This window comes from Ictalurus punctatus, chromosome 18, assembly GCF_001660625.3.
Source record: "Ictalurus punctatus breed USDA103 chromosome 18, Coco_2.0, whole genome shotgun sequence".
NCBI classification, from domain to species: domain Eukaryota; kingdom Metazoa; phylum Chordata; class Actinopteri; order Siluriformes; family Ictaluridae; genus Ictalurus; species Ictalurus punctatus.
The window spans coordinates 16,283,179-16,309,375 of NC_030433.2; the positions used below are offsets into that span (position 1 = coordinate 16,283,179).

The 26,197-nt window shown below is 38.5% G+C and overlaps 1 protein-coding gene and 1 long non-coding RNA gene across 5 annotated transcripts in view; one reads left to right on the forward strand and one right to left on the reverse strand.

The window, feature by feature from the left end:
• Positions 1-26,197, forward strand: part of arhgap32b (Rho GTPase activating protein 32b) — a 127,116-nt gene that overhangs the window by 25,235 nt on the left and 75,684 nt on the right. For all 4 annotated transcript variants that reach the window (XM_017492687.3, XM_017492690.3, XM_017492692.3 and 1 more), the window contains one exon: positions 25,710-25,823. In XM_017492687.3, the coding sequence (XP_017348176.1) occupies positions 25,735-25,823 (89 nt within the window). In that variant the 5' untranslated portion in view covers positions 25,710-25,734. The remainder of the gene's footprint in view (positions 1-25,709; positions 25,824-26,197) is intronic.
• The window catches only part of LOC128635327 (uncharacterized), a 77,319-nt gene that overhangs the window by 15,988 nt on the left and 35,134 nt on the right, over positions 1-26,197 (reverse strand). Inside the window, exon 2 of the long non-coding RNA XR_008398275.1 lies at positions 14,999-15,153. This is a non-coding gene — a long non-coding RNA (uncharacterized LOC128635327). The remainder of the gene's footprint in view (positions 1-14,998; positions 15,154-26,197) is intronic.

Genomic DNA, 26,197 nt, shown 5'->3' on the forward strand with positions numbered 1-26,197 from the left:
ATGAATAGTTGGGCACATGATGTCCTCTCTTAGTGAAAAAACTGAGTGGTAATTATGGATACTATAAGAGAGATTTCTTTCTCATGTCATTTTTACTTTAAAACCGGTCAGTGTTGTCAGCTCTATGTAATAAAGGTTTTTGTGAATTGGAACAGCTTTGACTGCAAGGAGGATTTAGGGTTTCATTAGCCTCTCCCACAGAGGTGCTTTTCTCTCTTTTATGTGTGGTTAATCCCTGCTCAGAATAAAAAAAAAATCTTCCTGACAGTGTTGCAAACTGATGGCAGTATACTTAAAATGTAAAAGGAACTGCATTACAAGAGAATTGCATTACACGACTTGCTATTCGTATGATAAACGATTTCCGTTTCCCTTCACAAAGAAACTTTATTGCGCCGATATATTAGTTGCTTTTAAGGTTTCCAGAGTAAGAAAGACGAGCATGAGCCGGCACTTCTGGTTTTGTCAGGAAGGTTCAACTGGCTTCCTTGTTATTCTGCAGGACACCTTTTGAAGGGCAAATGTTGCCCTACAGTTTCTCCTCTGACCCTGTTACAACCCTGTCTCAAGCCCCGGCCAGTTTTTAGGGCTATATTTAGAGAAGAAATAAAACATGCAGCTTGAAACTTTTACTTTTATACGATACAGAACAGAAAGTAGTTGCAGCTGTAATTCAGATCATGGGTTAATATTAATGCACTTGTTCTAATGTTATCATTTCTAAAGTAACTGTTCATTCACAGGGACACCTGTGGCAGATGCTTCACCTAATGTATGATCAATAATAAACATCAATACATGTGATCTTTAACAAACAAACATAATAGAAAGAAAGCATAATTGTTGCTATCTGTAAGTAGATGTTTAACATTTTTGGAAGTGTTTAACAGTCTGTAGGTTTTCTACTGCTGGAGAATCTTCAGAACAGAGGCGTTTGCACTTTCCGGTTTCTTGTTAACATGACCAGGTGTGTGGTGGTTTTTTTATTTTATTTTTTTTTTATTTTTATTTTTTAAAACATCTTTTGATATCATGTATGTACTAACAGGAGCTAACTTTTTTTGTGGACATTCCATAACATTAAATGTAACTATAAACTGTTAAAGCACTAAATTGTTGTTCAATTGTTGGCAAATCGCTGTGGTATAGGAGGACTAAAAGACTTTGGGTCATGATGCAGTAACAGTAATTCCTCTTCATGTCCAGCTGTATCTCACCACCCAATCGCTGATTGTTTTACGAACAACAACAAGCCCAGACATGTTTTATTCCTTAATTATTCTCTGCGGTTATGCTGTTCTGTCTCACAAAAGCACAATATGGCATGGGACCGGATTAGTATCTGGTAGAAAGCTTCTCAGTGAGCTAATGTTATTCCTTACAAGAGTTACACTCTTTGGAGTAGAGCTACCTACAGTGATTACTGAATCAGAAACTGTTATTTTATGTTATTAGCATACCAGTGGGATTTTATTTTTCGTTTGATATGAGTCACCTTCGACTGTTGTAGAAGAAATATTTCTACTTTCTACTCATGTCTAGAATCTTTTATATTAGTATTGATTTGTTATTAGGCATTAAGAAACAATATTCGGGTCACTAGTTTTCATGAACATTTAACCATATTCTATTTATTTTTTGTTTGTATTTATGCTTATACTATATTTTATTTGAGCATATAGTCTAGATTTGATAGATTTATCACTGCTTGTGCTGTACTCTTCCTTTTCACTAGTATTCTTATCAGCTTGCCCAGATCATCTGCGACATCATCTCATTTCCTTTACCAGTAAGAAACCTTCTAGTCGCCATGAAAACCATGAAGGGTCCATTTTTCTATCACATTTTTCTGCTTTTACAATGCAAGAATCATCCCTTAAGAAATCTGTATCTGTGGAGAGTTTGTTATATGGAGCACCAGTGTCTGTGTTTGAGGTTGTAAACCCGGGTAACCAGGCAAGACATTCGCTCCTAATGTTAACTGAAATGTCAAACATCTCACATTACCACTAAGGAGCATAAATTAACTCGTAGTTTAATTACAGCCAGCTGCAGCAAAGAGTTGAGGACATCCAGGGCAATCAGTACAGCACTGTAAAAACAATCTCTTAAGTAAAAACAAAAAAAAAAGTGTGAAATTTTGTTGAATGTGTCTAATATTTGTAACTACAGTATTTCACAACATTTCAAGCTTCAAATGACCTTTTGTTTTTCTGAATGAATGGCTGTTAAGGTGTTCACAGAGAAGGCCTGTCGCCCTTTGGCTGCTGTTGGGAATGAATTCAGGCAGGAAGGACAGCTCAAATGCCCTTACCGCTGAGGCTTAAGCACATGATATCCGATTGCTAAGGGAGTGGAAGGGACAGCGAAGGAGAATTCCTCATGGTCTCATGCCCATTGATTTAGTGTCGAATAGCATGACATCAGGGACGGGCTCAGTAACACGATGACTGATGGGGGAAGACTGGTGTCTACTCTCACCACAGCATGAACAACATTTTCTTCGTATTCCTGGTAGGTTCAGTAGTGTTAGATCACAGTTTCTCACTGAAGAGATTTCCTTGGGAACTTCACAGTAAACATCGACTCCTAACTCATAGCATGATGAGAAATTTAACATATTTGCAGGTAAATCAGCAGCAGCACCTCCGGCATACAGGGCTACGTCATCTCTGCCGAGATCTCCGATAGCATGAGTTTCTATCTATTGATCAAAGGCATTATAGCGTGAAATAGACAGGCTAGGTGATTCACTGCTCAGTGTTGAATCATGCCTGACATGGGGGCGTGAAGTGCTCTTGCCGTAAAAATGCTGAATTGCAGCTGTCATTCTTAGTGGATTTTCTTTTTGGCTGTTTTTGAACAAATAATTAGGGCTTTTCCTCACTTATTAGGCCAGTTAACAATTCCAAATTAGTGAACTTGATACTTCTGATTTATTTTCTCTTTGGTTTGATTTTGACAGCTATTATGCATCCATCCATCTCTATTCATTTATATCCATACATACATATTGACACATACGTACATGAATGCATGCATATCCATCAATCTATCCTTGCAGCCATCCATCTTCATTCATTCATTCATTCATTAGCAAAATCAATCATGCATTGGGAAAAGTGAGCCAGTGAAAATTAATAAACAAAAATACAAATAACTAGTGGGCAGCATGGTGGCCCAGCTCTAGGGTCCCCGGTTTGATCCTAAGCTCATTTCCCCATGTCTTTTTGGCTTTCCTCTAGGTTCTCTGGTTTCCTCCCATTCCTAAAAATAATTCGGAGGTGAATGAATGAAGATGGATGGATGGATAGATGGAAATTAATCAATTGAGATAAATGGGTAGATTGATGGATATGTATCTTATAAATGAATGGAGATGGATAGATGAATAATTGTTTGAAACATTCGTAAATAGCATTCTTTTTGTGGGTTCTTCAGCACCAACATTTGGGACGCACTGCATTTCTTCTGCAGTCCTGCTATTTCTGCATACACAAATGGTTTAAAATGTTTCACTGAATTAAACGAGAAAATATCTGATCTAGTATCTGAGCCAATACAGTGTTTCATTACTGCTATTCAGTCTTTGAGATCAGTACATTCCAAGTGGAGTTGATTTTTTTTTTTTTTTTGGCTGAGCTTGAACTCTGCGTGGGTTGGCTTTGATCCACACCTGTCCTGAAGAACCAAGGAGGTGAATACACCAGGGTTCCGAATAAATACTGCATGTGACATGGCCTTAATTTATATTCCAAGTCGAGCAGCAGCTAAGAAGGTGCTTAGGGCCTTACCAGGACTGATTCCACATTCACTAAGCATTAAAAATGGTTTGGAAGGTTGTTTTTTTTTGTGTGTGTGTGAGGTGCTGTGGCCTGACAGTGATGTGTTACAGTTTTTGTTGGAAAGGTTTTAACCAGTCAGAATAAATGAAGACCTCTTGATAGAATGCATAAATGTACAGTGGTGCTTGAAAGTTTGTTAAGCCTTTAGAATTGTCTACGTTTCTGTATAAATATCATCATCAGACCTAAAAGATCATCAGATTTTCACACAAGTCCTAAAAGTAGACAAAGACAACCCAATTAAACAAATGAGATCATGTTATACTTGGTCATTTGTTTATTGAGGAAAATGATCCAATATTAAAATAGAAGCGAAGTCTCCAGAAGAACCATGGCTGGTTCTTCAAGATGCTCAAAAACACTTACAGCTCATTTCCTTATAAAACTGCACTAATTGTAGCAGAGACTACTACTTTTATTTCATTTTATTTTTGTCACACCAAATATTGACTTTTTCAGTTGCTACTGTTTACTGCTCTTTTGGTATTTATTTTATTTTATTTATTTATTTATTTATTGTAAAATGTAGAAACCATTTTGAAGGCATCTTTACTCTACAGCATTTCTTTGCATGTGCTTAAAACATTTGCACAATACTGTACAGTAGAATTTCAGTGTGTGGGAGAGGGGGGGAGTGGGTGTACTCTTGTACACAGTGTGTGTATGTGTGTGTGCACATGTGTTCTTTTACAGTAGCTCAAGGCTTTGGCTCTGCTTTTTGAAAGCCAATCCATGCACTACTGGCTCGTCACAGAGATATGATGCAGTCCTCAGGGCGGCAGCCTATTTCCTCTGCCATGCCTTTATAAATTACCTCATGAATATGTGCTACTTGCTGTATTAGGGTCAGTTCTGTTCGAAAGGTGAACAGTTCTGTCTGATGAGAGCAGGTGTGAAATGGAGAGGAAGTCTTGGGTTTGTACTCTAGCAATCAGAATGCACTTGTCCCTCAGGATCTAACTAGAGTCTTTTTTGAAGAGATTTTCTTTAGTGATGGGACGCTAATTCACAATGCAGCTCTGCCCCACTGCATGCTTTTGGACAAGCTTTCCATTTCTGGAATTTCCTCATCTTATTTATGTATTCTGAACCTAAAAACTAATAAGGGAATTCTTTTGTAGTATTTCAAAATAAATTTGAACTTGTGCCATGGTGCTATTAAATTCTTGGGCAGCTGTGGCTCAGGTGGTAGAGCGGGTTGTCCACTAATCATAGGGTTGGCGGTTCGATTCCCGGCCCACATGACTCCACATACCGAAGTGTCCTTGGGCAAGACGCTGAACTGCAAGTTGCTCCCGATGGCAAGTTAGCGCCTTGCATGGCAGCTCTGCTACCGTTGGGGGGCGCGCGTGTGTGAATGGGTGAATGAGACACCGTGTAAAGCGCTTTGGATAATAGTGCTATACAAGTGTGCCATTTACCATTTTACCATTTATCTGGACTGAGTTGATGAATTTTCTATGACACCAGCTCTGAAAGTAATTCCAGCTGCAAGGCAAATCACAGGTTTATATATAATGCGTTATTGATTCTGTAGTAAGAGCTCAGTCACAGGGAAGTGTATGGATGCTCCACATAAAAGATTGTTAGTTTTTAGTATTTATTTATTTATTTATTTATTTATTTATTTATTTATTTGTAGTTTTTGTACTGTAGTTTCTCAGTAAGATGACAAGCTGTGTTTTTTGTCATATAAATTCCAGAGAAAGAAAAAAGCTTGACTGTTTTTTAAAGCTGCAGCAACTAATCGATAATAATCTATTGGGAAAATCGCTGTCAGTGAATCTCCTTATCGATTAGTTGGTCGGCGCAGGGCGTGTTTACTCATTACGTTAATTCTGTTCTGAAAGCACACTTCGGAGAGTAAATACTAAAGTTGTGTCTCAAATCACGTACTGTACACTTTCACTATGCGCTGTGTGCTCTACCATCTAGTGTATACATTTTAGAAAGGTAGAAATCATTTAAAATGGAACGCTAGCGTTTTTTTTTTTTTTTTTTTTTTTTTTTTTTTTTTTTTTACTGTACGGAAGTATAAGCCGCTTCCTAGTCCTTTCTTGATTTTCGCTGCTTCAGTGGTCTTAATCTTCTGATATCTGATAGTGTTTAAACCTGGCCTGTTGAATGAAGAAGAAGAGAAATACAGTACATACAAAAGTTTATCTTTTTTTTGTTTTAAAAAGCATGTTGAACTTGCATGTTTTGCACTGCAGTACTCTGAAATCATTGAATACAAATCATTTCCTTTTGAAACATATTATACGCTGTTTCCATGATACAACTTGATACATCATCAATCAGTCCCACTTTTACCATTTTTCTCGGTCATTGAGTTAGTATACCGCTAAAGCTTTCTCTAAATGACATCAATTTGTGCTCCGTTTAGTCATTGCTCATCTGTTTTCACTGTGAGCGTGTGGTGCCAGGCGGTCCCGGGCCCAGCTTTGTTGTGCATAAATCCGACCTCAAAGGTCATCTGCTGTTTTGTTTTTTTTAAAAACCTTGGCAGTGACAGAATTTGATCAGCTCAATGGTCCTACTTTCTGTCGGGGCAAAAAGTGCTCCCTAAAGTGGTTATATTATTAATGGAGAGGTACTGGTTCAAGGCTTAGTCCTCACTTCCTCAGGAGTTGTCAAAGACGTAACGTTTCAGCGCAGCTATTTGTATTTAATGCTAGGATGCTGCTGACTGGATTATTATGGTGTGTTATTTGGCCCGTTAATCAAGTAAGAGGCAAAGCAACGTGATCAAGTGAATTTACAGTGGGATGAAATCCACAAAACTGTTCAACTTTATTCTCAGCCTGTGGGAGGTTTATGTCCTGGTAGTGTAGTCTCGGTTTATAGAGAGAATTCATTAGTTCCAATTCATAGTTTAATAATAATAAGAATAACCATATATGTTATGTCTATAGTAACATCTCATACACATGGACTTGTTTGTGTAAAGGATGGGCTGTATAATTTAGGACTAATAACAAACCGATCCAAAAACTGCTGGTGGTTTAACAAAGAAAGTTTTCTGTTAGATGTTTATGTAACATTTATGGAAGCAGTCATCAGTTTGTGGACACAAGAAAGTTTTCAACAGACAAAATTTGTGCTCTTTTTTTTTTTTTCTTCTTCCCTATCCAAACTTAAGTGTTATAAGCAGAATAACACTCTTCTGACTACGCTGTTTTTTTTTTTTTTTTTGTGTGTGTGAAAATTTGTAACAAACGGCAGAATTTTTATGTTTATTGCGGTTTGTACAATCATTACTATGTTATAATTCTCTATGGTTAAATATCAATTTTACATAATACCACAATGATAAATAAACAAAACAAAAAAGAAGCAAATCTGAAAACAATTAGCATGTTTTATAGCTGGTTAGACTTGACATTTTCTTTGGGTCAGCTTACCGTAATGCTGAGCAAACGGTCACATTTGAAGACGAGCCTTCCTGATCCCTCCTGATCCCATACGTTTTTAAACTGGTAAAGAAATTGCTTGATGCTTGACCTGCCGACGATCTTTAAATCACCGCGTCTGGTCATTCCATGTGACGGATTTAAAAGCGCAACAACATGCCAAGGTTTTGTGGAAAGAACAACGTGACGAGTTTGTTCTTCAGAGCAGTGCCTTGGTCAACATCACACGTGACCTTCTGCTCAATTGCCATAAACACATCTTCCATAGAATAATGTAGCTCCTCATCACTTGCTTCACTAGTCCTTAACAAGAGCGTAGAGGTGGGAGAAGGTGCCCCCCTTTTTTTTTTTTACTTTTTTTTTCTTTTTTTTTTTGTGCCTGCTGTGTTCTTAGGGGTGGATATAGTTTCCAGGCTGGTGCACATCTCCATCTCAAAGTTGATGGCTTCTTCATTTCTCGAGCTCAAACTTTATAGTGTCTTCATTTTTTCATAACACGTTCAGGATGCAACAAATTCGCTCAGAAGTGAACTAAGATTGTGATGTTTCTGGAGGATGTTCTGTTTAGTGTTAAAACAATGCAATAATGGATCACAATAATAGTCTTTACCTTCAGAATAATGACTTCACGCACCGCACAATGTAGGAGTGAAAAATCCTGTCGGATTAATCACCTTCATGTGATCACAGTGGCAATGCACGATTAATATAATAGGGTCAATACGGATACTATTTGCATGTCCATTTTTTTTATGAAACCAAATGACATGAAAGCAACAGTCGGTAAGAGCGCCGTGTTGTGTCTGCTGTTAAATGGACTTTAATCTGCAAGCTTGAGGTACCTGATTTGTGTCTATTGTAGTTTAAGTCTTTATGGCATTATACTGAGCATTATTAGAAATTAATTGTGTGCACTCCTTCTTTTTTTTTGTGTGTCATAGATCTGATGTGCACCTTTTTAGCTTGCACAGCTCTCCACAACAAAATATTACCCGAGACGGCTTTCCTTTTTAATGTACTTGCTGAATTAACGTAGACATGGTGCAAAATGAATACGCGAATACTGGGAGAATTTCAGTATTTGAATAATGGCACATTTCTAACTTTGGGCCTCATTTATCAAGCTGTATAGGAATGGATTTATGCATAAATCGTTCCTACAAGTGTTTACACAAGAAATTTGGTATTCATGAAAATCCCGTAAATTTGGAAAAAGGGTTGTCTCCTGCTCCTGAAGGTATGTAAATTTATGCACAGGAAGACTAATGTAAACCCTGACTTGATTGAGCTCAGATCGTATAAATTGCATGGATTACTGCACTTTTATATGCGGGATATACTGTCAAGTTTAAATTGCTTATATATGTTTACAGCATTTAGCAGACGCCCTTATGCAGAGCGACTTATAGAACTGCTTTTTGAACCTCTATCAAGAACACGTTGGCATTCATCAACATACACGCACGTGTACACAGTAAATCTGCATTGCCGAAACTTTTAAAAATCCAGCGAAAACTTTTAGCACAGTTTGGTTTATGCTAGCATTTACACATAACTTTACTAAAAGACTGATAAATGAGACCCACTGTCAGCATAAACATAGTTTGGGGGGGGAAGTGGATGGTACATTTTCAGTGTGGGAGTGCGTCTTTGTAAAAAAAAACGGTTATCTAAGTGTGGTTAATAAACATGTTTCTCAAATATTTCAATTTGTTGAATCTCTTAAAATAATTTTTGACACTAAATTGTAATTTGGATTCATAAGTGATTAATTACACAGCCCTAATTTCTAAATTTGTCTCCCAGACGGGATTTTCTCTCCAGATTTGTATGTACCATTGTAAAGCATTGTTTGGCAGCATTCCTCTGATTAATCCGTTTATTTATCCCTAAAACAGCATTCATCATTCATAAGTGTACTACATTTATAAAGACCTGTAAAGCCAAAGCACACTTCACTGACCAACAGAGAAAATTAATATTTCATGGCTGTTTTAGTTTTAGCCTGATTATCTGTGCCTGCTTTTAATAGTCCTCATAGTGACTGTAACTATGCAGGACGATAAGCTTCCTTAGACAGGAATGTGTAGGGATAGAAGTTCATTTAATGGTTTGTATAAAAGAAAGTACGACTACTCCTACTACTGTAATGACAGCAGTACAATGATCCAGTTAATTTATGTCTTATTGTAGCCTCTGTTAGTAAAGGTATCTTTGTTGTTTAGGTGATGCACTGTACGTCTTTATTCTGCGCCCCTTGTCATTACCTGATCTGTGTCCTGTGTCATTATGCTAGCCGTGCTCACTGTGTCATTACCCGATCTATGTCAGCGTCTTTAGCTGATCCTTGTCCACTGTGTCATTACCCAGTCTGTAAGTGTCGCTATCCTATCTGCCAATTTGCTCTGCATATCTACTCCATTTTCATGCATTTATAAACATTTTCTGGCACTGCCAGTCTGCACTGCAAATCCATAAACATGATGACCAAACTTGAATTTTGATGCATGTTTTTTGAGTTCTGTATTGGCAGTTTAAGCTGTATTCTGTGGAAGCAAATGTTTGGTGATATTGTATACTTTGTAGCTTTTCACTTATGTTTATTATTCAAAAGCTTTATGGCAGCAAAACTTCCTCCTCCACCGCAACCCATCAGCCCGGCGGCCACGCCTCCTCCACCGCAACCCATCAGCCCGGCGGCCACGCCTCCTCCACCGCAACCCATCAGCCCGGCGGCCACGCCTCCTCCACCACATCCCAACCCATTTTCCCAAACAGCACCGCCCACTGTTTTTATTACTTGCATATTATATAACGTCTGCTCTCTGATGATTTGTCTTGGCTCAGTCATATGGAAATTATGCCCCCTCCTATTTAACAGCACACGGTGTGCCTTTGTGTCCTGAAACTAATTAAGAATAAGTAGTGCTTTAATGGAGGCAACACTTTTCAAAGTGCGCTAATTGTTTCATGGCAGAACTCAAGATTTCCTGTGAAAAGCTGCCAAAGCACTTTGTTGAGCATTCAGGTTTAGGTGAATTGTCAGTTTAATCATGCTGTGTAAAGTTGCCTTGACTTTCTTACTAAAGTGGTCAGCAGGCACAGGCTGTATGTGTTTTATGTGTCTGATTCAAACTCAAGTCGATGCAGTTGTCCTAATTTTAACCTCATCTGATACGCGGTACCATTGTACTCTAATTAGTGTCTGCTTTTGTTATCATGATGTACGTGAGGCGTTTAGTCGAAACTTGTGGAGCACGTAATTCAAGGCAGCCCAATTAGATCCATGACATTTTACATAGCTTCAGGTGAAAGTTGAAAATGGAAATCCTTTCAAAGCTGTTAGTACTGTAAGAATGTAATGTAAGGTGGCACAACTTGGTCTGTTTCTACCATTCTTTTTTTTCTGCCAGTGGCACTTGATATTGCTTCTGCTTTTCTTCACTGGTTTTTGAGTTACTCTGCTCTTCTAAGCATTGGCTTATGTCGAAAGCACACTCATCGGCATAACCTTTTTTTGTGTCAAAGTCAAAGCTGTTGATTGTGTATATAAATAAGCCATGCTGTAATGCCCTTAAGCAGACTGCCTGTTGGAGATGTGGATTAATGAAATGGCTAAAATGCTCATCTGGCATTATCAATGTCCAGCCTAGAATGAAGATCATGGTTGTTTTAATGGTTGTTTTTTTTTGTTTGTTTTTTTTTCCCCCCCATTGTGAAGAAAACTTTATTTATTTGAATGTTTATAGCCCAGAAGAAGGGCAGTTGTTTTGCATTTAGTTTGATGGCTAATTTGTCACCTCTTTAATCTTTGTGGTGAGTTGGTTAGAGACTTGCCTCTCTATTTAGAGTTACAATGTGACTCTGAGAACATTTTATCGACATGTTCATCCATTTCTTGAAGCATTTCATGGTGGATTTTGAGGTATATTTTGGATCATTGTCCTGTTGTAGAAGCCAGCCTATTTTCAACTTCCGTCTCTGAAAAGACCGACTCCCATTTGCTTCTAAAATTTGCTGACATTTACTACAATACATTCTTTCATCTATCCTTGCAATGTTCCTGTGACACTGGCTGCCACACAACCCCAGCGTTTAATAGATCCACACACAAAAGTGCTCTTTTCATCAAATTCTGCTTCTTTTTGCAGTCCACAGCACTTTTTACCCCCCCCCCCAAAAAAAAAAATGCTTCTGGCTTATCTAGATGTTGTTTTGCTTGCATTATGCATTGACTTTTAAGATTGCAGGTAAGGTTTCCTTCTGATGACTCTTCCATGCAGATCACGTTTGTACAATCAGTGCTGCACAGTAAAACGGTGCACCATCACTCCTGTGTCAGCTAAATCATCCTGCAGGTCCTTAGGGGGCTTTGCTTTGCCTTTCTGCCCAGCATACAGGCATTTCTATCGGAGAGTTTCCTGGTCTTCCAGATCTTGCCTTGGTTTTCAGACTTCCCCTTAACTGGCATTTCTTAATGAAATTTCAGTCAGTGGAAATTGTGAGCTCAAACTGCTTTGATCTCTTTTTGTAGCCTTTCTCTTCTTTGTAGACATCAAATAGCTTCATTTTCAGATCCACAGTCAGCTGTTTAGAGGAGCCCATGGTTACTTAGTGTTACCACAAGGTTTGAGAGAGAATTTAATATGCGCTGGAATTTTTTCCCTGCCTACAAGTCCTAATTAGTTAATTAAGGCATTATGAGTTAATTAAGTTCTGAGACTTTTAAAGTGGATGGGGGTCGAAGCAAAGAACATAATTGCTGTTTGTGCATTAACATTTGCCTTTTTTATTTTTTATTTTTAAATTCCTCCACCATTGAGTGGGACGGTGACATTATGTATTCTTGTTGCCGTCCATCTGTCTGTCTGATATCTTGATATTTCAAGAACATGTGGTTCAACGTTTATCGAATTTATATGGAATTACCATTGTAACCGGCAATTGAACTGATTCGATTTTAGATTAGAACCAGGATCAAGGTCAATTGTCTGAAATAGTATTTCTTCAATAGCTTCCTTCCCATTTGAAGTGTATTTATGGTTAGCTCCAGCATTTAAATTAGTAACAAGAAGTACTAGACTTGCTGGTGGTGGAGGCAACCCGATTGATGCAGTTGGCGTAGAGTTGTTTAAAATAGTTTGCTGCAGAGGTTGTTTCCTTTTTTTTTCTTTTTTTTTCTTCCTTCTTTTTCACTTAAAAAAGCAACAAGTCAGGTGTGCCCAAACTTTTGAGTACAACTTTAATTTAAAACTAAAGTTGCACAGAGTGACGTTTCACGATCATCAGACAATCAGTAACATGATCCGGCATAAACGGCAAATACTACATCCATGATCGAGGCACATGGACCTGAATAATGTCTGTACTTCTCTGAGTAATAGCAAGCAAGTGTCAAGTGTCTCGATTTACCTATTGCCAAAACGTAGACTTTATTATAATAATAATAATAATAATAATAATAATAATAATAATAGAGTGGTTAAAGTAAAACGCAAGTACCATTGTTCATGTTAAAAATGTGAGAAAAAACATACCTATGAACATTTCATATGGTAGTTGAACAAATCATATGAAGTTGTTCTGACAGTTTGACTGTAGTTTTAGTCTTAATACCACAAGGTGTTGGAATTACCTGGAGCTGTTTAATCATTGACCTTAATGATAGGAATGAAACATAGGTCTAGACAAATGACTCAAATGCAGTAAATATTGTGGACTTGAACTTGAGGTGAGCATCTATAAGGAGCTAGTGGAATGAGAGGAAGAGTACTACTGCATGTACTTTAGGACTGCACGATTATGGCCAAAATGATAATCATGATTATTTTGATCAATATTGATATCTCGATTATTTATCACGATTATTTTAGGGACAACATTTTTATCGCACTTTCACATTTAAATAAACAGACCGTTGCTTTCACCTCCATGTTGTGCTACATTCCTGCTAATGTACAAATCTTTGCATCAAATTAGACTGAGCCTTAAAGTGCATCATCTCGTAGAAGCAAAATATAAATAAAATTGTACCCAAAACATAGGATAAGTAAACATAAAAATGCCATCAATCAAATGAAAATATGTGATCAAATATAATAATATGCAACCAAATAAAAACCATTCAGGCAAATGCAGAAAAGGCAATAACAGTGTTTACAGGAGGAGAGATGCAAGACAATTTCTTTTAGGAGCACTTGTGAACCTAATTACAAAAATTTAGGAGCACAGTTGAAGTTTTTTTATTTTATTATTTATTTTTTAGAGATTTATTAATTAATAATATTAATGTGCCACAATATAACACACAAGTGGGCATGAGAAAACTTGACCTGGACAATTATGACAGAAATTAGGAACATAGTGTGAGCCATGACAAATTAATTTGCCTTCTGATAAACTAAATTTAATATTTTCAGTTAATTTTACAGACTGTATGCAAAAAACAAGCGTTAACCTGTTCCACCTTGTAAACAAATACAATAAACATCAATGTTCAGTCTTTAAGTCTGCTCCTCTTAAATGTATTTAAAGCTACTCTATTAGACATTTTCCGCTGTCATGGTTGTGGAGTGGAGTCAGTTCTCGAACCGCTTTGTGTATATTGTGAATATATCTGAATAATCTCATATGTGATTGGGTGAGTTCATTTACCCATCAGATGAAAAGCGCTTTAGTTTAATGGTGTTCATTAGGGATGCACCAATCAGAATTTTTTCGAACGAAACCGATCCAGGAGGTCTATCAAACAGTTAAATGTAAGCTCTCTGCTCATGGTCACTGTTAATTGAATTAAAATAATAGCAATGAGATACTGTTGGTTAATTGATAAATAAAGAAGCATTAAATATTTATTTTTAAATATCTTAAACAATAAAGAGTCCTAATTAAAAGTAGATTAACACAAGCATGATCCATATTAGGAAAAAGGCTAACAGCCTTCTGAGGAAATAGAGAACTAAGCTTAATGTCAAATTGATATTAAATGCAACCCATAGTGACTAAACATTTATTTCATTTTATTTATATTTTATGAAGGTATTATAATATCTATTTTTTAATCTATATTTGTAGATGCATTTTGGACTTCATGTAGTTTTTATTCCAATTGTATTATACAACTCCGAACAGGCCACTCACACCGGTGTGCAATATTTACTCTCAGTCGCCCGAAGTACTTCAGAAGCAAATGCGAGTGAAATGGTTGCACTGTAGAACCCTGAGTTTATCTGCAAAGGTTTTTTCCCGTTCGGCGTGATTAGGTTTAATGTCCGACAACCTCTGTAGAGCCATTTAGCATCGTGCTAGTGTCATGATTTGCCCTCGCGCAAGCACTGGAGCTCACAGAGAAACTGGCAACTCTGTTTCCGGGTTTTGGCGCTACAAATTAACGTCATCCCTTCGCCGCTCTATGGTGATTGGCTGTAAGTTTAGGAAGCGCTTGATTTGAGTGGAGAAAACATGAGCGGAGGGCGAACTTTAAACGTCAATATCGCAGTCGATCATGTTCGATCGATATTCGATTAATTGTGCAGCCCTAATGTACTTATATTAATTTATTGAAGACTTGACATGATGATGTGTTTCGGATCATCTGCAATTCCTTAAGTATATACTTATAGCAGATAGTTTCAGTAGTTAAGCCACGAGATAACGAACGACTTGTGTTCTGCCAAGCATGGTGTATATATCCCAATATTATACATGGTAACTCTGCACGGTAGTAGGATTGTGACTCACCTTGATGGTGATGAAAGTCAGGACAAGCCAGGCTTGATGGTAATGTGATGGATTGAGGGATTTTCGAAGATGACAAGAAGCTCTGAAAAAGTGAAATTAGATGTGCTGATCCTTCAACCAGGCTGAGATGTCTGTAAAGCCAGCTGGGGCATTCTCTGTTGATGAAGAACATGTAAGGCCACTTAAAGCAATAAGTTGGGGCATTGCATAGTACCTATAAAACGTGTTCATTAAATTATTTAAATTATTATTAATAATATTCACAACAACAAACAGTCTTGTCATGTAAAGTGGTTAAAAGTAAGTTTTGGTTACTAAGCAACATAATAGCCAAATTTTAAGGCATTACATGGATGGAACAAAGGCTTAAGTGTAAAGTTTATGTTGTTTAAAAGCCTGTCACGTTAATACATATTTTACAGTGGCTTTGAGATCCAAAACTTTCACTCTTATAATATAATATCTACACTGGATAGACAAAGTAACATTAACACTATCACAGTACCTGATAAGGAATAGGGCCACTTTGTTTTTGGAAGAGATGAAGGTTTTTTTTTTGTTTGTTTGTTTTCCCCTCCATGTAATACTGCAAGTCCTGAACTGTGTGTAATTGGATACTGGCTCATTCTTCAAAGCCTTCAGATCTCTGAGAAATGATGGACTTGGATGTCTGCATTTCCAACATAATGCTAATTGGTGTTCTCCATAATATGATGCTGTTCTTTAGCTGCCTTTGAAAGTGTGATTCAAATATTTCAAAGTACTTTTTAATGTGTTTAGATTTCTTTTCTACACCCCGTGTGTGTATATGATGTAGTGCTGGGCAGGAAACCACTATAAATAAAACAACAGGGTTGTCATTTATGAACAATGTGTAGAACAGCTTTAAAATTTGTTTGTAAGAAAATAATATTGGGATTCATCAATCATCTGCAGCTGCTGTTTGCCAACATGTCACTACTAACTTAAATACAGACACACCCACAATTACTCATATATGGTATCTTGACTTTGTGTCTAGTGGTACCCAACAAAAATAATTCTGACATTTAAGTAGTGCGAAGGAGAAATTAGTTTGATGTCATTTTGAATAACTTTTTTTAATGAACATTTAAAAAAAAAAAAAAAAAGTCACAAGTCATTGATATAACTAAAATATGACTTTCTGATTGCACTTTATCTGCAGCAAGAATACACACAAGCTAGTGACATAAGTAACACCAGCGATTGTGTGGAAGTCCTGTTTCACATGTGCATGTTGCACACTGGTGTAGGGTAACTGGGTGAAGACTGGGCCAAGCCAAATTATGGCATTTTACACTGCGGGTTTAATCGTGCTCAGTGATGGTTGGGAAATATCTACTGCATCACTCTGAAATGTGCCCGTAGCCAAAAAAAAATCATATGGTTGAAAGGTATTTGAGTGGTGTGCCTTGTTTCCCTTTACTTGGGTTCCAGCTGATGGCACGAATTTATGGCACAAAATGCTTAACTCCTTATAAGCCATTCTGAGCATTCAGCTAAAACAAAATGGGTCCGGACTCCGAAAACATGCTCTCTTTGAATTGGAAGCTGCTCAACATCCTCCAACAAAGCGCAATCAGCCATGCTGCCTTCATTAATGCGCTGACTCTCTTAGCCTTTTACAGATTTCAGCGTACCCACAAACATACTCGTGTTGAACACTACGTATTTTACTAGGCTAATTTGTTTATTAGCAGTCCAGCCTATGATTACACTTCACACATTACCCTGGCTTTTTTTTTTTTTTCATCATTAGGTGCTTTGCGTTTGCACAGTCAAATCTTTGCATAAGTAGACACACAAATCTAAGCAAGCATTTGTTTTGATGCATCCCACGCTTTGCAATAAAAAGTCTGTACACTAAGTTCAGCCACAGATTTGATTAATGAGGCCCCAGGAGATTTAAATCAAATTCTAAGCCCATGTATACCCATTTGAGAAAGAGAGCGGAATAAGAGAAGTTTTGAGGTGCTTAGTAAAAGTCAATAAAATGAGCTGCTCCACGGTTAAAAATGAGACGGCATTTTTCTTTAGGGTAAAATTATTTGAGGGTCATGTGGTTTAAAAATTAAGTTCAACTGGATGGGTTGAAAATGAACTTGGTCTTTAATAAATGATTAGTCTTCGAGACAAAGGTTTGCTCATATCAGGGCACAAGTCGTGCCATGAAACATGTGCGTTATGCAGTGATGAGCAGCGAGTAGCCAGGCTATTTAAACCTGATAAGCAGTTAAACAATTTTTTCAAATGCTACATTGACTACGTTTACATGCACATCAATATTCTGATATTAATTGGAATTTGGCGATATTCTAATTAGCGTCAAGTCATGTAAACACCGTAATCCGATTACCCTATTCAGATTACGACAATGTTCTGATTCCCCTCATTCTGATTCACACCCCTGGAATATGCTTGTTTTAATCAGGAAATTGTTCCATGTAAACACCTTATTGAGAATGTCTACTGAAAGGCGATATATGCACGTGCTCTGTCTGCAAGGAATTGTGGGTGCTAACAGATGCTTAACTTTAGGCTAAGTAGTTAGGAATGGCATTTTAGGCGTACTTACAACAGCCATGTATACAGGAATATTCTGACTCCTGTACACACATAAAAAATCATATTCGGAATATAGCTGCAACCCTAATATAGACCTTAAACCGAATTTGATGTGCATGTAAACAGTCATTAATTAATTTTCTTACACGCATAATGAAATTATATATAATCTGAGTTTCTAAGACATTTTGGTGCTGGCCAACGTTTCTGGGAATGATCAAGTTTACTGGACAAACTAGACTGGTCATCTCATTTTGGTGTTTATTTTGCACTGTAATGTTTTGGACTATGCATAGTATATGTGATTGTGGCGTAGGGGGCGTGGCCGAGAGTCAGCTGTGGATGGAGAGGAGGTGGGTCAACTCGGCAGGTGAAGTGATTCTCACCTATGTTGGATTAACCCAAGTTTAATTGTGTGTGTCTGATGGTGCTTTCAGTGTCTACTGTAATGAGCGAGCAAGCGAGAGACGACAAGCACAAAGACATGTGTACGCACGCATGTGTGTGGTTGAATGAAAAGCGAAAGTAGAAATAGAAAATAGAAAGGCCTTTTGAGTTGTCCTTGGCCTGCCTTCCGCCTCCTCATTCCCAACCCAGACGTGTTAGTGATGTAATAGTAACAATCAAGTGAAATGAAAGATAAAAGTTTATTTATTACATTTTCTTTTCCACACTAATTAAAATAACAAATGTCAGTCGTGGAATTAGCATCTAATAAAACTGACATTCACAACAAAACAGGCCCAGGAAAGCGTTAAACTGCAGTTTGCCACATACATTTTTGTTTACAAAGAAATATTAAAATACCGAAAATCGTAATTTCCCACGCTAATTTGTTCCCCTTATTTTTTATGTCTAATTTCTGTGATTTTTTTCATGGCAAAGAAGCGCTCTGCTTCCGAAGTGGAATTGAATGTGTCCAGTGTTTCTCTTCAGCTTGAGACACATCAGCACATCAGCCTGGTGACCTTCTCCTCCTGAAGGTGGCTACACAAGGCTGTTTTAATGCGAGCAAATCAGAGTAAACATTACAGCAGAAACATGTGGGGGAAAAAGTATTTGCGCAGACAGAGAACTTATTTAGGTGTGAAACCATGATCATACTTTGTCTAATGTCTGCTTTGTGTTAATATTTTTACTGGACGTTGTGTCGGACAGTTTTTGATTTTATTGGACATTTTTAAAAAAAATTATTTTGAATGGTCTAAAACCAATAACGGAAACGCTCTCTCTAAGTATTTGCTACTTAAAATTCCAATTCTAGCAATAGTTCATTTACGCTAAAACTGTTACTACACTTACTACAAGCTGTCAGTCAGTCTGTCCGTTGACATGGCGACACAATTCTTTTTGAACAATATATGTTGACTGGGCAAAAATAAACAAAAGATTTGGCCTCATTGTGTCTGAAATGTCATTTACTCTATGTATTAATTTATTGTTTATAGAAATTCTGTTTAAAACCAAGATCACACTCGCAGCCATGCTGTTGTACTGAATTTCAGCACAGCACTGATTACCCACGGCACTAATCTGAGGCTGATATTCAGTACAACACTCCTGCTTGTGCAATATTGCTTAAATATATCTTGTGTGTCATCCTGTTTTTGCTTCACGTTGAAGTTGATGATAGAGACTCGATTCACTGATTCCAGGCACTTTGATTTGAGATCTGTGAGCTAAGTCTAAAGCTTTGAAGTCGATTCCATACACTGAAAATGATTCGTCTTGTGCCTACACTGCCAACAATATGACTGGAGTGTTTCAGTTAGTGAGACAGCCAAGGGGTATTAATTTTGCCTTATTTTGAGTTCATATAGTGGAGCTGAACAAATCAGTGCTTGAAATGCAATACCAGTAAAAGCTAGTTTGTCTCATAAATATTAGTGACCTGGGGAGGAAACTGGAAGACCTGGAGGAAACCCCCAAGCACGGGGAGAACACACAAACTCCGTGCACACAGGGTGGAGGCGGGATTTCAACCCCCAACCCCCGGTTAGCAAATGTGCTAACCAATGAGTCATTGTAATCTCTCTAAATAATCAACTAATAAAATACAATAAAAAAGATTAGCAAAATATTACTTGCGGCCCCAGTGACAAAAACAGCTTTCTTGCTTCTCATTTGCCTTCTTTTCTTCAAAGTCATGCGTCAGTCTGCCACTGAATTCTTCTTAAACTAATACTATAATTATAATACTATACTGTAACAAACAACTAGACAAAACCTGCCATTCCAGAATATTCCAGATAATGCCTTATAGATGTTCCTTACTGTCAAGAATAAAGAATAGCAAATACTGGTCTTGACCTCTTCCTATAAAGAACTTTGCTTATGTCTGTAATTTCAGTTTTTTGGGAGTGGGTGGTTTCCTTTTTCACCCTTCAGCACATTGCTGACTGTTCTGTTTATGCGACAAGAAAGAGGAATGATTGTGATAACAGACTGAAAGCCCACGCAGTCACAAAAAAGACAAGAGGCGGTGATTGGATATGGGGTGATGAGATGTTTGTCCAGATTTCTGTTCTTTGCATGTAGTCAATTAGGCAGTGGCACAGCAATTTAAATCATATTTACTTTCCCCTAACCACCATTCAGCATGTAATATCAGGTATGAGTAATCCCAGACTGAATGGAAAGAAGCAGAGAGCAGAGCTGCCTTTCAGAGCGATGACTAAACACTTGAGAGAAAGGCTCCATGGAGGTTCACAGTGCAGTAGCTCAATAGAAAGGCGATGACGTGTCTCCTTTAACGCCACCATGCTGCTCTCGGTGTATCCCAGAGGGCAATTTTTTACTTAAACAAATGTTCTGGCTTTCATCTAGCCTCTGGTTTTTATAGAGTATAGGGCTGGGTGCTAAGGCTGGGTGACGAGACTTTCACACATCCTAGATAAGCACTGGTGATTTGTCAATCACTTGTGTTGGGAAGGCGGGAATACAGGGAAAATATTTTTTGTTATTTGTTGTTTATATGGGTCATGTGGGTGAGTCCATGACGGATATGTGACTTGTGGAATATTCCAAATATTTTGTCGAATTGCGTGTTCAGGTAACTGGGTTGAGGGAATATTGTGAGAGACAAATTTAAGTATGAGATGTTAAATGGATTCACACATTAATGCAAAATTAGATTTTTGAAGTATTTTAATGATTATATTTGTATAGAGGATATAGAGATGGATGCAAGTGCAGCTAAAAGCTTTTATAAAGCGAAAAAGAGAGAAGGGCAGACAAATCCAAATCGTAAAGCACAAACGCGGTTAAAAATTATCAGGCAAACAGGATAAACGAGGTGAAACGAGAACCAGCAATCAGGAGGAGGAAAACAGGATCAAAAACCATGACACGGGAACAATAAACAAGGCTTGGTAATGCACTGCAGGCAAACCACAGAAACGATACTTCACTCCAAACAAAAACACACGAGGGGTTTAAATACTAAACATAATCAAGTGTAAACATAAACTGCTGAGACCAATAACATAACAGGGGTGGAGACAGGACAGAACCCAAAACAAAAACACACGTGTAACAGAAAACAAAGTCAATGTCAAAAACCCGGAAGTGCGTGCTGTCGCAGTTCGGGCTGCTGAGCGCACTGCTCACTCCGGGCTCTGCGCGAGTGGAAATCTCTAACAATATTCCAGGCTAAAGTGCAGTTTTAGTGCACTGGGGCTGGCAGAAATGATGTAGAAACTACTATAGGTGGCTTCTCTGAAATATTCACATAGTTTGTTGTGAAGGACACTTTAGCCATGTTTAAAATGCTAAATATTCAAGTCATTAAAAGATCTTATTTTTGCCTACATGTTTATAAATGTGATATCGATGCGACACTCCAATCGTGGGATCACCTCATGGTATTAATAAATATTACAAATAAGTGAACACAGCAGCTTACTGAGCCTAATTTGAGAGAAAAACAAATGATGCAAATCTCAAAATAGAGAAGCATTATTTTTAATAAATCTGTGAATTACTTTCTGGAATTTATGCTTCTTGGAAAGAAGATGCTCTGTAGAAAAAATCTCTCATAGAAAATGCTCTGCTTTCCAAGTGCTGCTGAATTCCCTGCACTCCCGGGTGGAGGGTCTCTTAAGTAGGGCTGGGGTATCAATATCACATTTATTTTCAGTGTTTGGAAAAAAAAAATTAAGCAGCTGTTTTAGCTTTCAAAGTTTTGCAGTAGATCTTTGAAATTGTGAAATGTTAGAATATTAGGTTCCTCCCCCCACCTACTTTTTCCAGTGTGAATTTTACTTGCTGGCAGTTTGTTAGCAAAATTGTACATCGTGGTACGTAGGACACCTGACCAATCACACCCACATGTGCTTGTTGAACATCCCATTATAGATTTGGAGCCCAGGTTGCTTTTACTGTAACCTCCACTTCTCTCTTTTTCCACTAGATTTGGGAGATTTGTCCATTCATCCGTAAGAGCATTAGTCAGGCAAGGAGGCCTGGGGTGCAGGCGACGTTCCAATTCATCCTAAAGGTGTTCTGTGCAGGCCACTCGAGATCTTCCACTCCAACCTTGACCATGTCTTTATGGAGCTCGCTTTGTGCACAGGGGCATTGTCATGCTGGAAGAGGTTTGGACCTCTTAGTTCCAGTGAAGGGGAAATCTTAATGCTGTAGCATACAAAGACATATATTCTAGACAACGGAGTGCTTGTTTGAGGAAGATTCACATGGGTGTGATGGTCTGGTGTCCACATACTATACTATTGACCGTATATTGCAATTTGTATATCGTAGAAACATTTTCAAGTATTATGATATATTTTTGTCATATTGCCCCCCTGTACTCTTAAGGGCCTGAACCAAAAAGTTTAACAGATATAAAAGGCCTATAGGGACTGCAATTGAACAGGGTGCAGACATGGGTAGAATACCAAGCGTGCAACATTTTGACACACGGGAGGCATTGTGCTTGGTAATCCCAAACAAGAAAATATTGTGATAATTATTTTCCACAGCGCATGTATCTGAAATAGTGTGCCATGTACCTGCAATCACTCTTCTCATGGCTTCTGATTTAATGCGCTCTAATAAGAGACACTGCCTCTTGTATTAGTTTGCGCTCTCTGATTAATCCGTCATGACACCAGGCCTTCCGTTCAGCTCTCTCTCTGTGTGTGAGTGTGTGTGTGTGTGAGTGTGTGTGTGTGTGTGTGAGTGTGTGAGAGAGGGAGAGAGACTACAATGTGTTTGGCAGCATCAGCTCAGAATTCTGCCGCAATAAGACGCACTACTGCATTAACGTGCTAAAGCCTGCTTGAGGCACGGCCGGCTTACTCAAGCGGGAGACACAATTAGGCCAGACCTATCCATCAGCCAGCAGCTCCACTCAAGCAACGAGGAAGCTTTGCTGAATCATTTGTAAAAGTTTGTGAATGGCGTTGGAATTGGCCATACTGGAGCACTCCGGGTTCTGGTGCTATCTTGATGATGCACTTTCATAACAAACCCCGGCAAGAGCAAACGGACATCACGCCTCCCCTCCCCCTGCGTGGATGACGAGCTGCATTTGGATAGAGTGTGGGTGCTTTTGTTTTTTTATTTTTTTTTTAAATGCCTCCTCCATTTCTCTGCCTGCCATTCTTTGATATGATTGCCCTGTCCGCCTTTGAGCGTGCTCATTGGCAGGAAGCAGATGAATGCTGTGTGGGCTTTAGGTTTTGTTCTTTTAAAATCATGAGGGATGGCCTTTTATTTAGGCTGTCAGTCACCTGCTGCTGTCTCGGTAATTAGACCATGTAGCACGCCAAGCGCTGGAGTAGGCATTTCTCTGTGATGCACGCATCGTGTGTTTATGGGCAGCTATGTATTTATGGACATCCTTTCAGACCATCAGAAAGTGCAAGTTTTTGTGAAGTATGAAAGCCGCATTCCATTTTTAATTTTTATTTATTTATTTATTTAAAAAGGTCTGAGGCTTTGCTTTAATTAAACCACAGTGCAGTCTACATCAGGTGTTGAAGCTGTTGGTGCTGGAACGCTGAGTAACGTGATTGATTGATTCAGTTTGTCATGATACTTCCTGTTTGAGGTTTCCTGATGCCAGAGAAAGGGTTGTTCTCAGCGAAGGAAACTGAACACCTTATAATTTCATGTAATTTGCACACATTTGTGGTGTGAATACTTGCACTGTGAGCATCTTGTGCCAATCTGCATGGCTGACAATGTTCTTGTACAGGAACACTTCCTAGTTTGCAGGTATTCCTGCATGATAACAAACCATGCATCAGAAACGCACTCTTCCCACCACTTAAGTGTTGGTTCCACAGGAAATTAATAACTAGTGCCCATCATTTTATAAACCTGCATGCACAGACACGACGTGAAATTAATTACAGAATCTATCCACAATTCAGAAGAAATTCTTCTGTGAAAGGAAACCTGAGATTATGAGCCCCTCCCCCAAAAGAGCCGAGTTTCCAAATGTGCAAAATTCCCTTTGATCCCAGAACCTCTGGCACCTGGAAACTGGCACTGTGGAACCCATTGGTCGCTGGTCCAGTGTGGAAGTTTCTATTTTATTTATTTATTTTTAATGTATCCTTCTCTAAAAGGATTCCACAGCAGTGATTTAGTGTGGGTTTTTTTTTTTTTTTTTTTTTTTTTTTGGAAAGGTGATCGTGATATTGCTATTATATTGTCATGTTGTGCATTTAGTATGACGTCCAAATCCCAGTACCACCAAGCTGCCACTGCTGGGCCCTTGAGCAAGGCCCTTAACCGTCAACTGCTCAGTTGTATAAAATGAGATAAATGTAAGTTGCTCTGGATAAGGGTGTCTGGCAAATAAAAGTAAAAGCATTCATCTTATCCTGGGCACGATGGGTCCGGAGCCTATCCTGGCAACACTGCATAAGGCGGAAATATACCCTAGATGAGCCCAGCCTATTGCAGGGCACCATTTATACCCATATGTAGTTTAGAGTTTCCAATCAACTGACTGGCATATTTTTGCGAAACTGGAGAACATGGAGGAAACTCACACAGGTAAATGGGAAACTCCAAACAGACAGTAACTTGAGCTTGGGATCAAACTAGGGACCCTGGAGCTGTGAGGCAGCAATGCAATTTATTTAATATTGTTTAATGTCATTCATACGACCGTTAGTTCCGGTCTACTAATTTGATTGATTGAGCGGTGTTCCATGAGCGCTTATATTTAGTATCGCAGCACTGGGACATTTCACTGTGTATCACTTCACTCATCCGTGTTGGCCATATAAAATTCCGCTAGTGTTCGCGACATCATCAGTGGACATAGTAAACGATACATTTCTTTTTATGGATATCAATTTTGATGTAAAATATGAAAGCTTGTCAGATGAAGATGAAAAGGGACACCAATTTCACCAGACGCACTTTTTAACAGGAGCATAGAAATCGACGTGTGCTAGCTAGCCGACGGGCTGTAAAGCGAGTTTAGCTTCTTGGGGATCAATTTTAAACAAAACATTTGACTACATTGTATCCGAAATGTAAATTACTCGTTATAGATTTCTTGTCTATAGAGCTGTTGAATCAATGAATCAAATCATCAGCCAATATGACCTAATTAAACAAATGTCTGATCAAACAAAGAAACAACGATGATCCAAGCAATGATATGATGATGCAAACGCGCGTACTGTTCTCACTGTTTGAAAAACAAGAATTCAGTAGTCTTATCTGTTCCTTCTGGGTTTTTGTTTTCAAATATTGCCATGGAGAAACTCTATATTCATCTGAATATGGCATGTTTATAGTTTTGTTATATAACATCACACTATGTGATTGAGTCTTGGGTATTACACTGATGGTTTAAATGTGCTGCTGTGCTCAGATTGCATGGAAAAGTCTGGAAGGGAATGACTAATTTTTTTTTTTTTTTTTTCTTCTCACTCACTCTCTCCGGTTTCTCTCTGCTCTACTTTCATATTTTCCCTGTCTATCTTATGCTATCGCTCTGCCTTTGTGACACGTCTTTTCGACTCTGCTCATCTCTGTGTATCTCTCCCCCTCCCTGTTCTCTCTCTCTCTCTCTCTCTCGCTCTCTCTCTCTCTCTCTCTCTCTCTCTCTCTCTCTCTCTCTCTCTCTCTCTCTCTCTCTCTCTCTCTCTGGCAGGCTGCTCCTGCAGTGAGTCAGTATCATGGAGGCAGGCAGCGGGGCTGCTGCAGTGGTGGGGAGTACAGCGCTAGGACTGTTCACGGCTACAGGAAGTCATGACATCTCTGACAGGTAAGACTTGCACGTCTTATTCCCATGCTGCTTCGCCAGCCTCACAAGGGTCATTCTCACCTTTATGAGGATGCTGCTAGGAGGCAGTTGGACAAGCTGTGCGTGTGCGAGTGTGCATGAACATGTGCTCTGCTGCGTGTGATCTCTGACTCCTCTGATCTTCCATTTATGAAGATATTTTAAAAGAGTATAAGAATATAAGATTGCGTTTGAGCTTTGTGGTTTAACGGTGGAGATGTGTGTGTGTGTGTGTGTCCGTGTGCACAAGCACATTTCTGGCACGGTACTGTATATCCGATCCCTCTCCCGAGGTTTGTGGAGAGATGTCAGAAGTGTTGGCGTGTGGATGCACATCTCATGCGGACGTGGCTTGC